General features: G+C 48.5%; 5 protein-coding genes across 5 annotated transcripts; 2 read left to right on the top strand and 3 right to left on the bottom strand.

Annotated features, from left to right (window-relative positions):
- Window positions 1-16: 16 nt before the first annotated feature.
- On the top strand, window positions 17-811 carry ASPGLDRAFT_60571 (uncharacterized protein; the record flags this gene model as incomplete). The annotated part of the gene is made up of 2 exons (XM_022548444.1): window positions 17-184; window positions 219-811. The coding sequence occupies 2 exons, from the start codon at window positions 17-19 to the stop codon at window positions 678-680; spliced, it is 630 nt and encodes a 209-aa protein (XP_022397563.1). The 3' UTR covers window positions 681-811.
- A 914-nt stretch (window positions 812-1,725) lies between these two features.
- On the bottom strand, window positions 1,726-2,481 carry ASPGLDRAFT_84691 (uncharacterized protein). Its single transcript, XM_022550291.1, has 3 exons — window positions 2,369-2,481; window positions 2,199-2,314; window positions 1,726-2,166 (listed from the first exon to the last, which is right to left on the bottom strand). Exons 1-3 carry the CDS (start codon window positions 2,371-2,373, stop codon window positions 1,781-1,783), a joined length of 507 nt encoding a protein of 168 aa, XP_022397562.1. The 5' UTR covers window positions 2,374-2,481; the 3' UTR covers window positions 1,726-1,780.
- Window positions 2,482-3,691: 1,210 nt separating this feature from the next.
- On the bottom strand, window positions 3,692-5,881 carry ASPGLDRAFT_28511 (stress-regulated transcription factor RPN4; the record flags this gene model as incomplete). Its single annotated transcript, XM_022543764.1, has 1 exon — window positions 3,692-5,881. The coding sequence occupies one exon, from the start codon at window positions 5,879-5,881 to the stop codon at window positions 3,692-3,694; it is 2,190 nt and encodes a 729-aa protein (XP_022397561.1).
- A 5,872-nt stretch (window positions 5,882-11,753) lies between these two features.
- On the bottom strand, window positions 11,754-13,906 carry ASPGLDRAFT_50821 (putative integral membrane protein Pth11-like). The gene is made up of 7 exons (XM_022547392.1): window positions 13,526-13,906; window positions 13,448-13,467; window positions 13,346-13,382; window positions 13,204-13,271; window positions 12,780-13,150; window positions 12,232-12,724; window positions 11,754-12,176 (listed from the first exon to the last, which is right to left on the bottom strand). The coding sequence occupies exons 1-6, from the start codon at window positions 13,662-13,664 to the stop codon at window positions 12,232-12,234; spliced, it is 1,128 nt and encodes a 375-aa protein (XP_022397560.1). The 5' UTR covers window positions 13,665-13,906; the 3' UTR covers window positions 11,754-12,176.
- A 2,826-nt stretch (window positions 13,907-16,732) lies between these two features.
- ASPGLDRAFT_793645 (cytochrome P450) lies at window positions 16,733-18,689 on the top strand. Its single transcript, XM_022550018.1, has 4 exons — window positions 16,733-17,053; window positions 17,115-17,302; window positions 17,363-17,487; window positions 17,553-18,689. The coding sequence occupies exons 1-4, from the start codon at window positions 16,822-16,824 to the stop codon at window positions 18,538-18,540; spliced, it is 1,533 nt and encodes a 510-aa protein (XP_022397559.1). The 5' UTR covers window positions 16,733-16,821; the 3' UTR covers window positions 18,541-18,689.
- The last annotated feature ends 54 nt before the right edge of the window (window positions 18,690-18,743 follow it).

Raw genomic sequence — 18,743 nt, 5'->3', positions numbered from 1 at the left:
GGTACTTACCAGCGTTATGCCAATTAAGGGTTGCCTTCGAAGGACTGCTTCGCAAAGAGCACCGCCTAGGCAGTGTGTGGCTGATGACGAGAAACTTGAGACCGCCAAGGGCTACAACGAGCCAAGCATCCTAGATTGGGATCTGTTGAATATCGATTCTCGACAGGAAGCCAAACAGATTTTCGTAAGTCAACTACTATTTCAGCCTGCGACACCAGTCTTTCCACCTCACTCCCTCTTTCTTTACGTTCCATGTCCGTCCTGGATTCCATCTAATTCTGCGAATCAGAGTCATCCGCGACATTAAGAAGTTGCTAAAACGCGTTGTCAAAAACGCGTTGTCAGACTACAAGTTTATCTACACCGTGGTGTGGAACCTGAAGCTGTGGAAATGGCTATCTGGACTACAGATTTGTATCTTGGAGAATTTCGTCCTACAGCTTGGAGATTCGTTAATGGCCGCCGAAGTCCCAAGACAACCAGACACAACATTTCCGTTGCATTACGAGACAGCTGAGATCCGAGCTCTCGAGGCCAAGGCACATGTCTCGTTGCTATATGAGACCGGGAATAAGTCGCTCGACCCGGTACTTTCAACCTCTCGACCTCTGCGCCAGCGACTTTACCCAGCAGCTAAGCGAAGCAGTGCCGGACCAGAATCCAATAGAGCCCCCTTATAACCCTCTTACCATAGGGAAAATGGACATGTTGCAAATTGGTAACAACAGGGAGTTTGGCCTCTCCAGCCTGACCATAGAAGTGATCGAGACGCCAGACGTTGTGTGCATAAACAGATGTCAATACAGGGCTGATTGTTACTAGACACAATGTTCTATCGTTGCGACGATGTTCTGATAATACAGAAATGAGCCTCGTCATCTAGGTCTATCATCTATAATGGATGACTTGCCGCACTGATATCCCTCGCCTCGATATCCCTTCGAACGACGACAAAATTGTGTCCACAATTGCCATGCTGCGACCCCTACATGACCGGGAAGATCTACTGTGGGTATGAATACGCGCGTCAGTGATGGATACAATAAACAACGCGGCGACAGTGGATTCCCTCAAAAGACCAGCTCCTTGAGTGGTCGAATTTCCACCAAGAAGTTGAAATCAAGTTAGCATCGGCAAGGCATAGCAATTTACGCTGGAGTACATCAGGCATTACGAAGTGCCGAACCTGGTCTGAACAAGTTACCCTCCTTCGCTCAGCGTCACCGCCAGGTCTTTGACCCTGAGTCCTCCGCGGTCCTTGCCGTCCTTGCCCGTGAGCGAAGCAGCAAGTCTGGTGAGCACCAGGACGATAGGAGCGAAGAAATTGATCCGTCTGCCGACAGCCACAACTCGAGCGAGGAGGAGGAGTCCAAACCGCGTGACACGCACATGAATGCCGCCCAGACGGACCCAAAACCTCGACGCTCACCCAAAGCGGTACCTACATAGTCTTCACCGACTCCGAAGAAGCGGAAGCAAAACGACACTGGAGACTTCGCTACAGATGGACTGGAGTGTGATGTCTTTGCAGCAGCGATCGAACGGACAATTGGACCAAAATGAGATCGTCTCTGTTTCCCTCAGATTTGTGGCCTTCCAATGTCCAGCGTGAGATGATTTTCATGCGAGAATCCCTACATACAAGTACAACGAACAGCTCCAACAGCCCAATGTGGAAAGGCAGAGGATAGACAACAATAAGCTAGTACATCAACATAATCCAATACAACTCTTCTATTCTGTCTACCTTATGGAATATCCTTGTGGAATATAGATAAAATTACCCCATAAAATCACTCTTCTCAACATCATCCGCCTCCCCAACCCCATCATCCTCCTCCTCTCTCCAAGGTCTCTTAATCTCCTCACCCGGCCAAATCCTCCCATACAACTCCCTCACAACCCCCCACTCATCCTCATAATCCCAATACCCATCACTCCTCAACCGAAACTCCCCCGGCGCAAGCATATACGCCCTGAGCAACACGCAAGCAACAACCTTATCATACGGCCTCCGATTCGTCTTCACATTCCACTTCCGACTATCCCTCGACAGGATCAGATCTTCGTAACCTTCGTCTTCGACACCGTTGAGCTTTATGCCCTTTTTTATGTCGACTAGGGGCGGTTGGGGCGGGATTTCTTCGTCGGTTGTGTCTTCTGCGTCTGCCGGGGTTGTGGTTAGGGTGGGTCTTCACGTTGGAGGGGGATTTTGGCCGTGGAGATTATGGAGGGGACGTCGTGGATTAGTTGTGGCCAGGCGCGGGTCCATTCGGGGGAGTCCCAGTTTTGGATGTTGTAGTAGTGCGTGTATCTGGTATGCGTTAGCATGTGCTTTAGTGTTGGTGTAGGGGCAGTGTGTGCTTACCCCATGATCGATAGCTAGATAGCACTTAGTTTGATATTAAGTTGGATTAGAGTGATATAGATACCTGGTATAAATCATTTAAACATAGTAGATCTAACGGCTTTCCACTCCGTCGGGCCCATAACCATGACCAAGCAATGCATCATCTAGCCACCACCATGGCCAAATGATGGAGAACTAACTATAGAATACATCCAAGTACATTCAAATCCTACCATACTATTATACATCTCCATATTATAATACAAGTACACCGTACTCGTACATACTCGCGAATAGTCTCATATAAGCATGCATAATAAGCATGTGGATCCCGACCGATCTCAGTGGAACCAAACACGCGTGATGATATCATGATTCGCTTCGCTACACAACCCGTAACTGTATTATCCGTATTTCAATACAATAGCTTTATTGTATTGTATTACATCACCTATGTGTATACGATACATACGATACATACGCATATGGAGCATCGATAGAACAGAGCACGGGCACGATGGAGCCGTTTTCTTCAGGGGTCAGGAGATAAGTACATAGTGTAATATATGGGGAGATTATATAGTTTAGTTTTAACTAAAGATAGCTTATTTGATTTGAAATTCTCGGCGGTTCTGTTTCGGTTTCAGTTTGTATGCATCTCGGGGATGTAGCTACTAGCCACTGCACCGCCATAGCCCTACGATCCGGGGTATTAGTTTAATAGAGTAAACAGTGATATCGATAATAGTTATTAACATTCTATGTGTAAGCTATTTGTACAATTCCCATAGTATACAATCCCCAGTCTTTGTACGAAGAATCCAGTCTGTACACCATGCCGACCCAATGCAACACAATAAACAATCTCAGGCGTACATGCAACACCTGCAGTGTCAAACAATATAGTACATAGAAGGATTAGCGAAACGACTTCATAACATGATCATGACGGAGCCAGTCTGCCTGCCCAAACGCGGATTTTTTTAATGCAACACAAAAGCGAAATCTAATCCCAAAATGCAAAAGAATAAAACAATGCTCGCTTGCGACCCGAAAACGAAACAAAATAGAAATAAAAGGAAAAATCATTAAAGGTCTAGGAAAAGTAAAATGACGTAACGCGTGCTCATCGTTTTCCCCGTAAATGTTGGGGAACCCATTGACGTCATTGCGAATAATTCCAGGTCATACCTGAAACGGAAGGTCTACCCGCAGATCCGGACCCATCAGCGATCTCTTCCCAAAGTGAACTAGTAATGACGTCAAAGGCTTTAGGTTATCCACATTGCGTCATAACATCGATCGATCAATGCAGGACGTTCGCTCGGACCAAGAGGAACTTTACTCTCGGCCTCTGCGTCGCTGCTTGCCGGGCCAATCGACTTCAGGGTGCACCACTCGCATATGTCGGGTCAGTGCATCGTTCCGCGAGAAGGTCTTCTCCTCAGTACAGAGGTGACAGCGGACCTTTTGCTTACGTGCATTGTGAATCGTATCCTCATGTCGTGTCAAATCGTAAGGTCGAGAGAACACCGAATTGCATGGCTTCCCCGTAGATGGGTTGACCCGTTCGCACTTGTGGGGTCCGGCCTGTGAGTTGCGGGCCGATACATCCCGCGTCAGAAGGTGGCCACCGGGGGTGGTCTGGCGATGAGCTTCACGCTTGTGCTTCTGGAGCTTGTTGGGCGACTCAAATCGTAGGGTACAGCCATGGTAGGTGCACGTATAAGTGCCGCTGTCAGAAGACGTATTGGCCGGTCGCGAGAGGCCCTTGACCGTAGGAGGCGCTTGCGGCGGTGACATCTCAGTGCTGGGAAGTCCTTCGCTGCCAGTCGACTCCAGGCTCGGTAGAGACGCAGGGAATTCAGGGGTCTGCTGCAACATGTTGTTTTGCTGCTGCGGCTGCGGCTGCGACAGGCGTCGTTCATGCTGCGGTGCTGCCTGGGGAGCTGCAAAGGGGTATTGCTGGGGCACTCCTGCAGTCGGGTACTGACTGGGATACGACTCCATGGTGTTGAAGTTCTGCGGCTGTCGGAGCGATGAGGAGCTTTCACGTCGTAGATGGCCCAAGGCATCACCCAAGTTGAAGTCCGATTGATTCGAGAACAGCGGAGGCATGGCCGCATCCTCGCCCTCGTTGAAGTCCAAAAGCGCATCCTTGGGGGACATGGTCTTGGGCTCCCCTGGGGCAGTCGACTGGGGCATGTGCACGCCGTTCTGGGGGATAGGAATACTGGTGTTGAGCTGTGACGACGGTTGCAGAGCGGCGTTGGTGAACTCTACTGCCAGAGGCGAGTTCTGCCGGAAGGGAGATCGTTCGCGGTTGATAGACTGTCGTGCAGACAAGTGGCCTTGGTTGGCCGCCTGGAGTCGATCGGCAAAGACGTTGCGGTAAGGGTTGAGCATCTGTTGGTTGCTGCTAGGCTTCTTGGAAACCTGCGAGGCGGGCATGATAGCCGTGTTGTAGAGTTCATCTTGGTAGATATCGGAAATGGTGCGATTCAACTTTGGTATCCCCATCGTGCTTCCATTGTTGTTGAAGTTATTATTGTATTCTGATCGCGGATCGGGTTGTAAGTATTCATTCATCCACGTGTCAACACCGAGAGATAGGTCCTCACCATTGGCCATCACCTTGGACGCATCGTCGAGATCGTCATAACTCGTTTGAGGAGTCACTGGGGAGTTATGGCTGACAGTCGACACTGAAGGCGCCAGTGAGTGATCACTGCGCTGGTGCTGGTGCGACCTTTGCTGTTGCTGTTGTTGTTGTTGTTGCTGTTGTTCCAACATGGCATGTCTCATCGCGATCTCTGCATCCGAATTCCCATTCTGCGACGATGGGTCGTAGCTCTGGAAAGGTGCTGCAAGGAACGAGTTCTGGATGGGAGTCTGAACGGGTGTGGGAAGCGGCTTGGAAATGGGCGCACTGCTACTGCTGGATTTCCGATGGGCATTCTTCGTGTTAGGCGATGGTACCCGAGGGAGGCCGTTTGCTGAAACGTGAGCCGGGCTCAGCAGCTGCAGGTTGCTGTCCCAGCCGTGGTTGTTGGTCACAGGTTGCTGTTGCGCTAACATGGAAGCGTCGTCAAAGAAATAGGGTTGTTGGTAATAGTGGGACGATGGTGCAAGATAAGGTTGCGAAGCAGGTGGTGACGTAGACTGCTGAATCTGGATGGAGGGGTTGTAAGAAGATGAAGGTGTCATCGAAGGAGCCTCGTAAATAGAGCTGTTGTTGCTGTTATCGCCGGCAGTCGAATAGTCAGTCGCGACCGGGTTCGGAGGCGACGATGCCGGCGAGGAGGAAAAGGAGAAGTTGGGCGATGGAGGCGCAGAAGAGGGTGGAGAGACGAAGTGGACGTCAGGAGTATATTGAAAAGGAGATTGCAATTGAGGCTGGAAGCAGGCGTCGTGGGGAAGATCGGGGAGGAAGTGGTCGTCTTGTAGGATGTGGACAGTGTCGGGATGGTAGACAGCGGAAGATGGTTCAGTGATGAGACCTTTACGTACAGTCGTAGGGTAAGTGAGCATAATGTTTCTTGTTTCGGTGATCCACACGGAGAGGGAGTGTGGGACGTCAGTGTCCGGGGGAAGAGTAGGTGGGCGAGAACGCGGCGAGTTTGCCACCAGTGCAGCAGAGGAAATTTATAGGCTGGCACCACCGGCCCTTAAGCACCAAGAAATCCGACGCGTTTCTTTGCGAGCTGACCCGGAAACCAGGTAATCAGAGACGTCTGGTCCGGATTTGAAAGCACACGGCGTTGGGGAGGCGGAAGACTCTGGAACCGTCGGGGCTAACCAAAGATCCAATAGGACAAAAGGAAGTGAATCCGTGGAATTGTAATTATCTGGGAGATTCTTTGGAAAGTCAGTCCTGCTTTCTTGGCTTCAATGATGAAAAAGAGTCGAGACAAGCTGGTAACCCTTCTCTGGTTACTCGTCCACAGAACCAAGGAAAGGCGTCTTATGTAATAAAGGAGGGAAGAAGAGATAATCACTTACCCTTTTGGAGATAGGGTATATCAAGAAAAGAATGGACTTTGAGAGTGATTATGTGCAGGTCGTGTATAAAGAGAGGAGGGAATGTATCAGGATGATGTGAAGTTCTGGCAAAGAAGGAAATCGGTGGGAGATATACCACTGATCGATGGGGCTATGACATCAGGTCTTGGCGTTTATTCGACTGCCGTATCGCCGAAAAAGAAAAATTAAAAAAAATTAAAAATTGCTGAGTCACTAGTAATGATATAAATTACATACCATACCGTACGAGGATCTACATCTGGGGTGAAAATTTTTCTCATTGGTGGTTGGGCAGACAGTGCCCCACCTAATTAGTTACCTTAAAAGGGGTCAATGCGGTTGACTCCCAACACACCAGCCACGATACGGTAATACCGACTATACGTGTTCCGTATCAGTACATTTTTGACGGTAGTTATTTTAGGCGCAGAGTTAGGAGCTTTGGGTCGCACTAAGACCATCCCCTAGATTCTCGGTTGGTCCGAAGTTTTTAGGGCTATGCTGTTTGTTCTAGAATTGTCTAAGTTCTGCATTCTTTTGACTCATCTACTGTAGAGATAGTAGAGAATGCAATGGAAATTGAATTAGCAATCAGATCTTACACAAATCATTATGAAAGATAGTACTCATCGTAGTGGGACTCATAGTACGGAGTAGATGACTCGACCCCACCAGAATCAGAACACAAGGCTGCCAATGAAAAACTGAATCATCGACTGAGCCACACATTCAGGAGATCCGATCTACAGGTGGCAGCCCTTACTGGTCGCATTGGATCCTGTGCCTCTCCATTCAAAGTAGGCCCGTACGATGACCCTTGTAAGAGTGCTCCATACTGTATTGTAACAGCACAGCTTTCTTCACACTTCACTAGCCACATGTATAGTGCTGCGCCACATATGGCTGATGAATCAACGGTTTCCCGGTTTTCCCATATCGAATAGACGTTATCGATCAACCACGCTCATCCACACGGCACTGCACGATGAAAAGCTCATTCACGGATTTGACCGTTACAGCTGTCCTTGAAAATCCTTCTGCTCGAGTACGGACGGCCCTTGCGGCTGCATTTTCATGTGAGAATCAAGCCACCAGTCACCAGTCACCAGCCACGAAGCAGTGACGATCTCGGAGAAGTCCCGGAAATATTTCCTCCGATCCGATGCCGAGCCGGCTGTCTAGGCCGAACTATGCATATCTGCACCGTCGACTCTCACGGTCAGTCCGAGGAAGTTCACGAATACGGAGTCACGGAGGTACATGCTCCGGATACTCTAACAGTCGAATCGATTGGCATTGCCTATTTCAGTTCGTAGATGGAAAGTGATCGCGAACCAGGTCGGCTGACTCCGTCTGATCTGACGATGCTACGACGTAGAGCAGACGGTCTGTGGTCCGGCTTTGTTGAGTCAAGACGGCTCAAGAGTCGTTTTGGGATAGTCTGCCTCGTCTAAAATGCAGGAAGGTCACATGCGATGTACAAACACGGATTACTCCGTAGCATCTGCCTGGGGAAATATAGCCCGGGGATATATCTCTGGCGGACAAGATGGTGCCACCTGCACTCTGCAAAGCCTACACTTACAGCTGTCAAAACGCACGTACCTGGACCGAGAACCAGGTGAATATAATCAATTGACAGCTGAAAACTGTGGCGAGATGGAGACTTTGTGTGGAGCCGAAACATAGAGGCAACACCCTATAGCTAATAAGAGTGACTATGCCCGCTCCTGCGTCCTCAGCCTGAGCAAAGCTGAACACAGCCGATCTGATACATATAGCATTGACTTGGCCATAGTGCAAAAAGTTTGGGGAAATCGATATACTACTCTGTACACTACGCACGGAGTACTCCGTATCTCACCCACAAAGAAAACGGTTGACTCGTGTACAACCGCCGAACTCAACAAAATCCAAAACAGAAAAAGAACCAGGAATATTGCCAGATACCGATTACAGGCCTATTTCACATTCCCTTCCGATTAACCGAAGTCCAAGTGTCAGCACTCTAAATCCCAGACAAGCTGCAGGATTGTTGGAATCTGCAAGAGAACAAAATTTTTCCTTCCATGCTTACGCTAAACACGGCATCGGATCCGATATCGCCCGCTGATTGGGCAGATCTCCAGCACCGCCACGATAATCGATTCGAGATCTCCGCGCTACGGTAACATTCTCCGTATTTCACGCCGTAACGAGCGTATGTAATGGCACCGCATACCCGGAAAAACTTAGCGTCGGTCTTCACCGGCCACACAACCCTTCGCTTGGGTCTTCCAAGACCCTTCTGGAAGCTTTCTAATTTTGTCCTGCATATCGACTGGGCCAATCAGCGTGGCTCGGTATCGGTTACGGCGAATGCTCGGTCCGATGTCAGTACTAGTGCAGTGCAGCATTGCATTACAGGGATTCTTTCCTTACTTTGTTCGGCCGTCTTTCTATCACCTGGACAGGACTAGTGATGAAAAAATTTTCACGCCGTCGCAACGTGGCCTGATAGTAATCCCTCGAACCGCCTAGAATCCTCGGCCAATTGCCCAGATCAGGCTGTGCAAAACTGAATGGAATGTCTCCGATCAATGTTGATATTGATATTGAATCGGTCCGTGGTACGTCTTATCGGCCCGGTCGATCCTCCTCTTTTCGGTAGCACGGCCATGCCTGAAGCAAAGAACGGAATACCCCGTGCTCCGTGCTCGTCTACAATTCCCAATCCATACTTCAGAACGACCTGTCAAGGGATTGGGCACGATTATTCGAGCATTATGTTGCCCAACCTGTCAATGCGTAGAGGCTATGTTGATGTTACCCCTTGGGCATGGAACTCCGGTTTTTGGACAGCCGAGGTTTCCTTTCAAGGATATGGAATGGTCAGGTGAATTGAGTATTCCGTAGTCGCTCGTCTTAGCGACCCTTGGCAGTTTCTTTTTTTTCCTTGGTACGATTTGACTCACAATGACTGGTGATGGTATCACATGACCAGCATGAACCATCACCTGACCAGATATATTTTTATCGACTCACCTATACACTAGCCACAAACCTTTCATGTTTTTTCCGAATACAAGATGCTAATTGCCAAATAATACAACTAAGTAAACTTCCCCGGAAACGTACTCGTACTCGCTAACACAAGTAAAACATGTCTCTTCCGTCCGTGGGGGAGCTATTAATAGACCTCAACGGTCGATGCTAGTCATGTTACCGAGTTTTTAGTTGACAGTTAGTGAGTACGACCGTTTTCTCTGAATACGGCTATTTCAGTTGGCGGTTACTATCTAGAGAGATTGTGTTACGTGGTACGATTGGGGCATGAGTCAGTGTTGTCGTGGGTTGTATTTTCATCGCGACTGCTGGGCAAACAAGGCAGGACGAGTCAGAGTGATGCTAGGTACAATTATACTCAGATAGAATGGCTTGCTTGCTGCCTTGGGTATTACAGTAGGGAGTGCACGGTGATTTAATGTATGGTGTAAAAACGTTTGGCTTTAAATTAGCATAATTACATAATTGCTTACTATCAGCACACCGAGAGGATTTCTAGTAAGAAGAGCGATAATCTCGGGCCGGTTTCTTTTGATAAATGCCCTTACTGTACAACAAGCCTCGTGCGTTACCTCTCTGGCTGTCTGTTTTGGGCTTATCCGTCGGGGGACATCGAGATATTCTATCCCGATATGACCCATACATAGGGCTTATACACCCTCCAACGACCCCACCTAAGCTATACTTGCTCTAAACTATACATGCCATTTAATTTATACATGAATCCAATCATCACAAAGAACACATGGAGGGGAGGGATGGCCAACTTGTCACGCTGTGAACGTCCGTCCAGAGGCTCTACCACGAGGCTCGTAGGCTCTACTCAAGGACACAGTCTATGATATAGAGACCGTACAGACCGAGCTCGTGACTGTCACGGGCTCGGAAACTAGCAGATAAAACGAATAATATTCATATCTGGACTAGGTAGCCTAACAACGAGAATATCGAATCTGGGGAAGAAGAAGAAAAGGAAATCTATCTAGGCGATGAACGGTCTTTATAGGCATTTGTGTGGTGCGGCTTAAGCCCTTGTTTGCCCATATTGCTTGTATGGCATCGTTTGATATGTTGGCGCTGTTTGTCTGGCGTTGAGCCGTTGAGCCGTCACAGTGACTGTCGATGATTCTTCTGCTCCCTCCCTATCGTCACTCACAATGGACAGCATGGTACCAAGATAGTGAGTCCAAGTCTGCACTCACTTTGTCATCCTGCAAAAATGAGACCTTCTCTTTTGCCATGGCCGAGACATTCGCCTTGGGGTCCTTGAATTTGGTTGGGTATCATGTCAAGTAACAGAAACGTTCTGACACTTGTCGTTCTTCTTAGGTGCTGAGAGTATCAGAGAGTTTCTTGGTCTCGTACTATGTTCTCATTTCAAATTGGATGGATTGAGGGCGTGCTACACGGCGTGCATGTATAGCAGAACATCCTATCCCCGAGGACTCAGTTTGCCGCTGAACGGTTTGTTCCATCCGTATGACGGCCCCAAATCACCGTCAAAACAACCTAGGTGTATGTATGGCTGGGGGTCTTCGAGCCAAATCCTTTGTCGTGCTCAACTGCTTGAGATCTTCGTCCGCCCAAACCAGGTTGCCACCATCACCGCACCAAACTGCCTCAAGCCATTTCTCCAACAGTTCGCACATGAGTCTGCCAAAGCCCTCCCTCCTGATGGGCTTTGTACCAGTCCAGCCTCCACGGTACATCCTATGCATATTGGAATGCAGGTTCAAGGCGAAATACAAAATTTCAGGGCCTTGTTTGATGCCGCTTGCAACTGAAAATGGAAGGTTATGATAACCCCAAAGACATCTTGCTAAATAGATGCTTGTGGGCTGGACATTTGCCCTGGTAAAGTGTATGTCCCAAAAGACATCATCTCTGTGGGTGTTTTGTTGCAGAAGAAATGGCTGTGCCTGGGGATCAGAATGGCTTTTATTGTTGAGGATGCTCTCTCATGTCACGCTTTGTTCCAGAATGAGTCTTTTGAGCTCTTTCTGAGTTAGGTGAATGGTGGGAAATAAATTGGACGACGATGAGGAGGAAAAGACAATGTTGGCTCGGAACCCGGGACTCCCTTGATTTTGTTAACAAGATGGCGATAATATTCACTGTCATTTTAAATTTTCACTTCTTCACCAATGTCGCTGCCCAGTCATTCGCATGACCCATAAGCTCGAGATTGACTTCCGCGTTGAGGCAAACCAATAATGTAGAACAATGAGTCTCTTGAGTGGTAGAAATCACACAGAAAAGAACTATTGATGGTAGATCTATGAGGAGCAAGAGATGTAGATATACAATAATGTACAATTGTATGTTCATGAATATATCCCGAAGCAAAACTTTGCTATAGAAATTGATGCATTATCACAAGTGCCAGTCACTGCTAGCAATATCTCTTCTGGCTATTAAATAGATGTAAAGCACACAAAATAGTGACTTCCTGTACACGCATTGACAAAGGGGATGAAGGGAATTAAGAGTGACAGAAGAATGATGATACCAGCGTCAGACTGCCTAATAGCCTGAGTTGTATCGATCATGAGGAAAGAGAGGGGTATATATTTTTCGTAAAATGCAAAGTTCCACCGGTCAAAGATGTTGTTGTAAAAGCCCGAAATAATATACAATGGTCTCCGGAGTGTAGTTCGGGAGAAACCATCGAGTCTCGACGCCAGCGCTGAGACGGTCTGATAGTTCATGTGTATGTTCATAGCGAAGGAAAGGAGAATGCAGCGTGTGCACTAGAAGCCTAGGAGTCGAATATTAATATCGAGATATGCAACTATCAATCATCCAATACATACCTAGGACTGACGACGCCCATGGTCGAACGACAGACCATCCGAATAATCCCGCTGAACCTCCACATTGGTCGAAATATGCGTTTGAGCGAGAATCTTCCCCTCAGGAATGATGATTCTCTCTTCGCTCGAGTTGCTTTGGTATCCCGTGTGAGTATGAGTCCCATAATCTTGATCATCATCTGCAACCATCGTGCCCAAAGTTATCGCATGCGGGTCGCGAGCTTTCGAAAAGTTCGAGCCGTACCCGTACCGTCGACCTTGTTCTCCGCTGTTCGACCATGGTCCGTATTTCTTCTGACTGCTGTATTCGCCAATGATGCGGGGAAGGAAGCGGGAGGCAATCGCCTTGAAGGATGGGATGGAGGCGGCGAAGATTCCGACGTTGGTTTCGATAACGGACCAGTACATGGCGCCGCTGATCACGTAGGTCGAATCGGGGGAGCTAAGCATGGCTGGGATGTAGGTGATTCGGATGATGGACGAGACACAGGCGCTGGGATTGTGTTAGGGTAGTTCGCGCATGAAGACGGTGTCCGGTAAGTACTCACAATAAACCAAGCGAAAGGGTAAAGACAAGCGCGATCTTCTGCTTCCGCGGAATCTGAAGGTTGAAGATAACTTTGATAGGTAGCGTGTAGGTCAGAACATCGGTAAAGATGTTGAGAGCAGCATTGCAGAGATAGAAGACGTTGATGTCGACGCAGTGGCCAGGCAAGGTGGTTGCCCAGGCCTTAGCCACAGGTTGGCATTGAAACGCAGCTACTAGGACATTGGCAGTAGCCTGCGCCGTGACAACCCCGAACATGATGTAAGACAAGCGAGTGAGATAGCGATCACCCAGTCGAGTGTAGAACCAGAGCACGGAGGTCTTGACGAATCCTAAGCAAGCCAGGTAGAACATCGAACTCAACCAGACCGACTGAAAATAATCAGCAAATAACACAAATACCAAGAAGGAAAATTGAGTCATACAAAAGCGTATGGCATCAGCTTGCTCTGGTCGACGTCGTCCATGTGTTTTCCCATTCCGTTCTCGACACCTGCGCCTTGTCAGCCTCTCTTTCTCTCCTTCCTCATCCACTCCCACCACCAAGAAAAGGTTAAAGCAACTTACAAACTAAGGTGGCTGCAATAAAAGCCCAAGACAGAAGCTAATCAATCCATCAAGTTAGTCTAGGAAGTCCCCTTGCCTAAAGCGTGGTTGACAGGAACTCACACAAGCACCAATAATCAAGACTAACGAAGAATGTCAGTATTCCACACCCAAAAACAGCCACACTCAAGATTGACTTACAGTCATCTACACTCATCTTCCCCAGCACATATATTCGGGCAAACAGACGGAGAAAAATGACGAGGAAGGTCAATACCGCGAACCCAATCGAGATCCCAACAAGCACTGGGGCCTGCGATTCTTCCACACTGGACACCATGGCGAAAGATACCTCCCAGATGAGGATGTGAAAATGTCGTGCAATAAATTATGCCGTTATGCTCTCTTTCTTTCGTTTTCTGTGTGTTCTGGTCTCTGACTTGCAAGGGACCGACTTCACATTCTTCGCAGTGGTTAGGCTGGGTCTCGAGATGAGTAGCGCTCCACGGGAGGATACTCTATGAATGAACTGACAGACTAAAAACAGCAACGAACTTGGGAAGAGGAAGTCAGAAAGGAAATAAAAAGAATTACAGTTTGGTGGAAAGCTTGATCGGATGTGTACCCTGCGTGTTTGCGACTAGAAAGGCCATACAGAGTACATCTTGGTCCACTTCGCACCGACACTGCCAGCATCCAAAGTACAAATACACACATCCGAAGCTAAACAGAAAAAGAAAAAAGAGGCAATAATATTCCGTGCATGCGCTCCTGAACAAGTAATTCCAAAGCATCGGAATTTACCCAGTGCCATTTACCGGCACCTTGTCCTTTTCAGGTGCTGGATTTGCAATCCTGATACCTACTAACTGCTCTAGCGTGTGGCCATTATGATCGCACCGCATCGTCCGTATCCTTCACACGTCTATTGTTCCTACGGAGTACTCGCGAGTCTGAATGGGGGCAAATGGGGCAATTCGCTTCTCGAATGGGGGCCGGTTCCCCTGTTCCTTTTCGCCATCCAGGATCTCGGAGATTCGACCAGGGGAACAAAGAGAATGATTCGGCTGGCCATGACTTGAGACGGCTTCTGTGCCGTATCCACAGCTATCTAGGCAAGACCCATATTGAATCCTTCGTTGCAAAGGCCGCTGACGAGTAAAACGCCGCTGTCCTATGTTCCAATAGCGGTCGAGGCCGCAAAACCTGATCCTTGACGACGCGGTTGAAACTAGATCCGCGGATCCCTGACTCCTGCAGGACACATGGGGGGTCTATACTCCATTCTTTCAGTGTCAGAGTACTCCGGACTCCATACTCCGGACTACTACTACTCCCACCCTAGGCTACTATTTGGCCTCTGCAGATCGTTGCCTGCCGGGACCACAGCAGGAATGGGTGGAATATGCAAGCAAGAAACTGGGATACAAATGGTGAACCAGGTTTGTCCCAGTCCGAAGGTACAAATTCCGTATGGTTTGTACAGATCTCATCGCAGAAGGTGAATCGACCTGTAATCGCGATGGCGGATTTAACTTAAGCAGTTGCGTTGGCGTTTTGTCATCTCAATTCCCGAAGATGATAGCTGAAAATCCTTTGCATAGTCTCCTTTAGCCCGCTGGATCTCGCTGTCAACGACTGGCTCAGAGATTATCGATGTTTAGTCGCAATTCCGGCCCAGGTCCACGATCGTCGTTGCCAGCCTCGCATTTCTATTCTATTTGAGATGGCAAACAAGTGGGTACGGCCGTGCGAGAATCGACCAACTATCGACCGAGATCACGATGCTAAAACAGAATACGGAGTGCATAATAAAGTCGTGACTTCGGAGCACAACGGCCAAATCCCGGCTTAGATGGCAGTTCGTCTCCATTACTTTAAAAACTCTCTACGGTCCTTTCAAGACTACACATTTACATATTATCGCCATTGTGATTCTAGAGCGGGAAAAAGCTACAGTGTGATAAACCGGCATCCGAAGGATGCACACGGACCAAATGGATCGGAAAAGGACCCAGGATTTTCTAGATTAAACAAGCGGGACGGGCTGACTACCGGACTAACGGCAGTATCTAACGACGGACTAATGTTAGTGTCCTTAGTCGTCTTAAGATCCATGCTACTATGTTATTATTGACAAAATCAATTGCCAACCGAACGGTTCCGTTGTTTAGTGGAAAAGCACGGAGTCTTCCGTGCTCTGCTCCGACGCCTATCTTGCTCATTTCTATTTTGCGAGACAAGAATAGAAGCCTTGCTATCCTTTTTTTATTATTTTCTTTTTCTTTTTCTTTTTCGCGCCGGATCTCGGTCCTTTTGGACGAGTCGAGCGATGTTGACAAAGAATCGATGGGTCGTTCGTTGAGCCGGGACACCCAAGAACAGGCGTTTGCTATCTGGCCGGACAGGTCACAAACATCCGATTGCGGCTGAAGTGAGCTGTTACTTGTCCGAGAGTTCAACAGTTGAGACTTCAACTCGGAAACTACCTGTCAGACCGGGATAGAGTTCAGCGGCGTGGAGCATCAGCTGTCATGTTGAGGATAAATGAGTTAATTGAGAACATCCCGGCGTTTACTCCGTGAGTAAAAATAAGAAAATTTTAATAATAACGCGGACATACGGATTGTCGCTGACAAGTCTACAAACGTACAGAGAATAATAATATTCAAAGGAATGCAACAATGCTTGCCGCAGTCAATTAATAACGGGACGCAGTCCTATTACATATCCGTCCTCCCCCAATGCATCGTACTTATTGCTTGTGGACCTTAGCCAGGTGATTTTTTTTCTGTTCTCCAACCCGCCAACTCCCGACTCCACTTCCCTTTGTTCCCCTCGTATCTCAATAATTTGATCCTGTGGGTGGGATTAGGGGGGGAACTCGGACCGGGTGGTCCTTCGAACCCATCTGTCAGGCGATCCATACTGCCTACGGAAATATGTCCTTCGACCGGTTCTGGCCCGAGACAGGTGACAAGTGATAATGCTAACGCATTCAAACGGCACCTGTCTCCACGGGGCAACGGTCCATATCCTGTTGCCCTCTATAGAAGCACTACTCCCTGAACCATAACTCATCGGCCAGCGAATGGCTCGAGTCCATGAAAGTCGTACGGAGTACGGAGTACGGAGCACAGGGTAAACGAAATAGTGGATGAACTCCGGCACGGCATTGGCCAAGGAGGAGGGTCAATCATGATATGTACCCTTGATGAGTACCAATGCGAGGCTGCTTTTTCTGCCTTGAGCACAGAATTATACCAGGATTACCAATGGCATTAGGAGCAACGAATCAGAAAATGTGGTCATTGACCCGTTGCCCTCGCTTGGACTGAGTCGTAACCTCCAATCGTACGGGGCTTTAAAACAATGATATTTATGACGAATCCTTTTTATTTCTATTCGTCCTCGTTCCTTCGTAGCATACTATTGTTTTTCATTCTTCACATATATTTTTTTGTTTTTTGTCTTGTGGTGACATCCCTGTTGACACCATGAGCTTCGGTCAGGCTGTTCTGTCCCAGATTACGGTGGCCAAGGTCATCCTGGGACTGCTCGCATATTTTGCGCTTCGAATTGTCTACCAGATTGTCTACTACCGCTTCTTTCACTCTTTATCTGCCTTCCCTGGTCCGTTCTGGGGAAGTGTTACTCGGCTCTGGATAACATGGCACAACCTGAAGGAGACTGAGGTGCCTACTGTGCATGCGCTGACGAAGAAATATGGTGCATAGTAGTTCTGATTCTACTATCTCGGACACTGGCTAACAACTCGCGTTACCTACAGGCCCCGTTGTGCGCATCACTCCTACAATGCTGCTGGTCAGCGACCCCAAGAAGCTCCCCGAGGTCTACCACCGCCACGCCGACAAGACCAGCCATTATATCACCGGAAGTTTTGGAGAGTCGGAGAGCCTATTCAACATGAGAGGCCACAAGATACATGCTACGTTTAGGAAGCATGTTGCTGGTCCTGTAAGTTCCTACACTCGAAGTAAAACTAGTCTAGGAAACTTCGAGGCTAACAGCATGCAGTTTAGCTTTAGTAACATGAAGAAGATGGAGCCATTGGTGGATGCGCACATTGCGCAATGGGATGGCAAGCTCAAGGAGAACTTTGCTAAGACTGGTGCTACCTTTGACTTTTCGTGGTGGGCAGTGTAAGTCTCCTGTTGACGTGGTTTCATCATGTAAAGAATGCAGACTGACAGTTATTTGCTACTAGGTACCTGGTCTACGACATCATCAGCGAAATCGGATTCGGCGCTCCCTTTGGCTTCATCGAACAAGAAAAGGACATTGGCGGTCTCATCCAAGGCTTCCACGACGGCCTTCCGGCCTTCGGTCTCCTCGCCCGTCTCTACCCCTTCACCAACTGGATGAAATCCACTTTCCTGAAGAAATACCTCGTCGCCACACCCGCCGACGACTCCGGAATCGGCGTCCTCATGCGCTTCCGCGACAGCCTCATCGACCAACGCTTAAAGGACATCGAAGACGGCAAGAAAATCACCCGCGTCGACCTCCTTCAGACCTTCCTCGAAGCCCGCACCGAAGACGACAAGCCCCTCGACATGGAATACATCCGCGCAGAGACCCTCCTCGTTCTCCTTGCCGGCGCCGATACCACAGGAACAGCCTTCCAAGCAATGATCCAGTACCTGCTCAAGAACCCGGACTCCTTCAAGCGCATGATGCGCGAGATCGACGACGCAGACGACAACAACCTCCTCTCTGCTATCCCGCAGTACAACGAGGTCGTCGAGCATCTCCCCTTCTACGTCGCCTGCGTCAAGGAAGCTATGCGTCTCTGCCCCTCCGCACCGAACATCTTCCCGCGCTACGTCTCTGACCCCGGTCTCGACCTCTACGGCAAGTTCGTGGCGCCTGGTAACGAGATCTCCTGCAACCCGTACCTAGTCCAACGCGACCCGGAGCTCTACGGCGAAGACGCGGAGGAGTTCCGGCCGGAGAGATGGTTGGATCCTGAGCGGGCGAAGCTGTACAACAAGTACAACTTTGCTTTCGGGTATGGATCACGGGTTTGTCTGGGCAAGGATATTGCCATGATGGAGTTGTATAAGGGGCCGCTGCAGTTCTTTCGGAAATATAACCTCGAGGTTCCGCAGGATAAGCCTGCGCCGAAGTTCTGTGTTAAGGGGGGTGTTGGGTTTTGGAGGGATGTTTGGTTGAATATTTCCAAGCGGCTTTGATTATTTCTTCTTTCTCTTCTTTTCTTATTCTTATTCTTTCTTTCTTTTTTTTTTTTTGCGTTCTCTTTTACAAATACTCTTTTTTACTCCTTTCATCTTTTCGCAGTACATAGCATGCATAGTTAGGGATATCCGGTAAATACAAATAACCATTCAAACTCAACACGCACATCTTCCTTCGACTCCTACAAGTACTCGTACCT

This window comes from Aspergillus glaucus (genome assembly GCF_001890805.1).
Source record: "Aspergillus glaucus CBS 516.65 unplaced genomic scaffold ASPGLscaffold_21, whole genome shotgun sequence".
Lineage (NCBI taxonomy): Eukaryota > Fungi > Ascomycota > Eurotiomycetes > Eurotiales > Aspergillaceae > Aspergillus > Aspergillus glaucus.
This window is presented reverse-complemented; position numbering and strand designations above follow the sequence as displayed.

Bases quoted from the DNA above. Each gene is read 5' to 3' on its own strand.
- ASPGLDRAFT_84691 (XM_022550291.1), bottom strand. The intron at 2,167-2,198 runs GTGAAGACCCAC...CAACCCCGGCAG, and splicing joins GGCCAAAATCCCCCTCCAAC to ACGCAGAAGACACAACCGAC.
- ASPGLDRAFT_50821 (XM_022547392.1), bottom strand. From the start codon at position 13,664: ATGGTGTCCAGTGTGGAAGAATCGCAGGCCCCAGTGCTTGTTGGGATC. The intron at 13,383-13,447 runs GTGAGTTCCTGT...TGGATTGATTAG, and splicing joins TCTTGATTATTGGTGCTTGT to CTTCTGTCTTGGGCTTTTAT. The intron at 12,725-12,779 runs GTGAGTACTTAC...ACACAATCCCAG, and splicing joins ACCCTTTCGCTTGGTTTATT to CGCCTGTGTCTCGTCCATCA.
- ASPGLDRAFT_793645 (XM_022550018.1), top strand. From the start codon at position 16,822: ATGAGCTTCGGTCAGGCTGTTCTGTCCCAGATTACGGTGGCCAAGGTC. The intron at 17,303-17,362 runs GTAAGTTCCTAC...AACAGCATGCAG, and splicing joins GGAAGCATGTTGCTGGTCCT to TTTAGCTTTAGTAACATGAA. The intron at 17,488-17,552 runs GTAAGTCTCCTG...ATTTGCTACTAG, and splicing joins GACTTTTCGTGGTGGGCAGT to GTACCTGGTCTACGACATCA.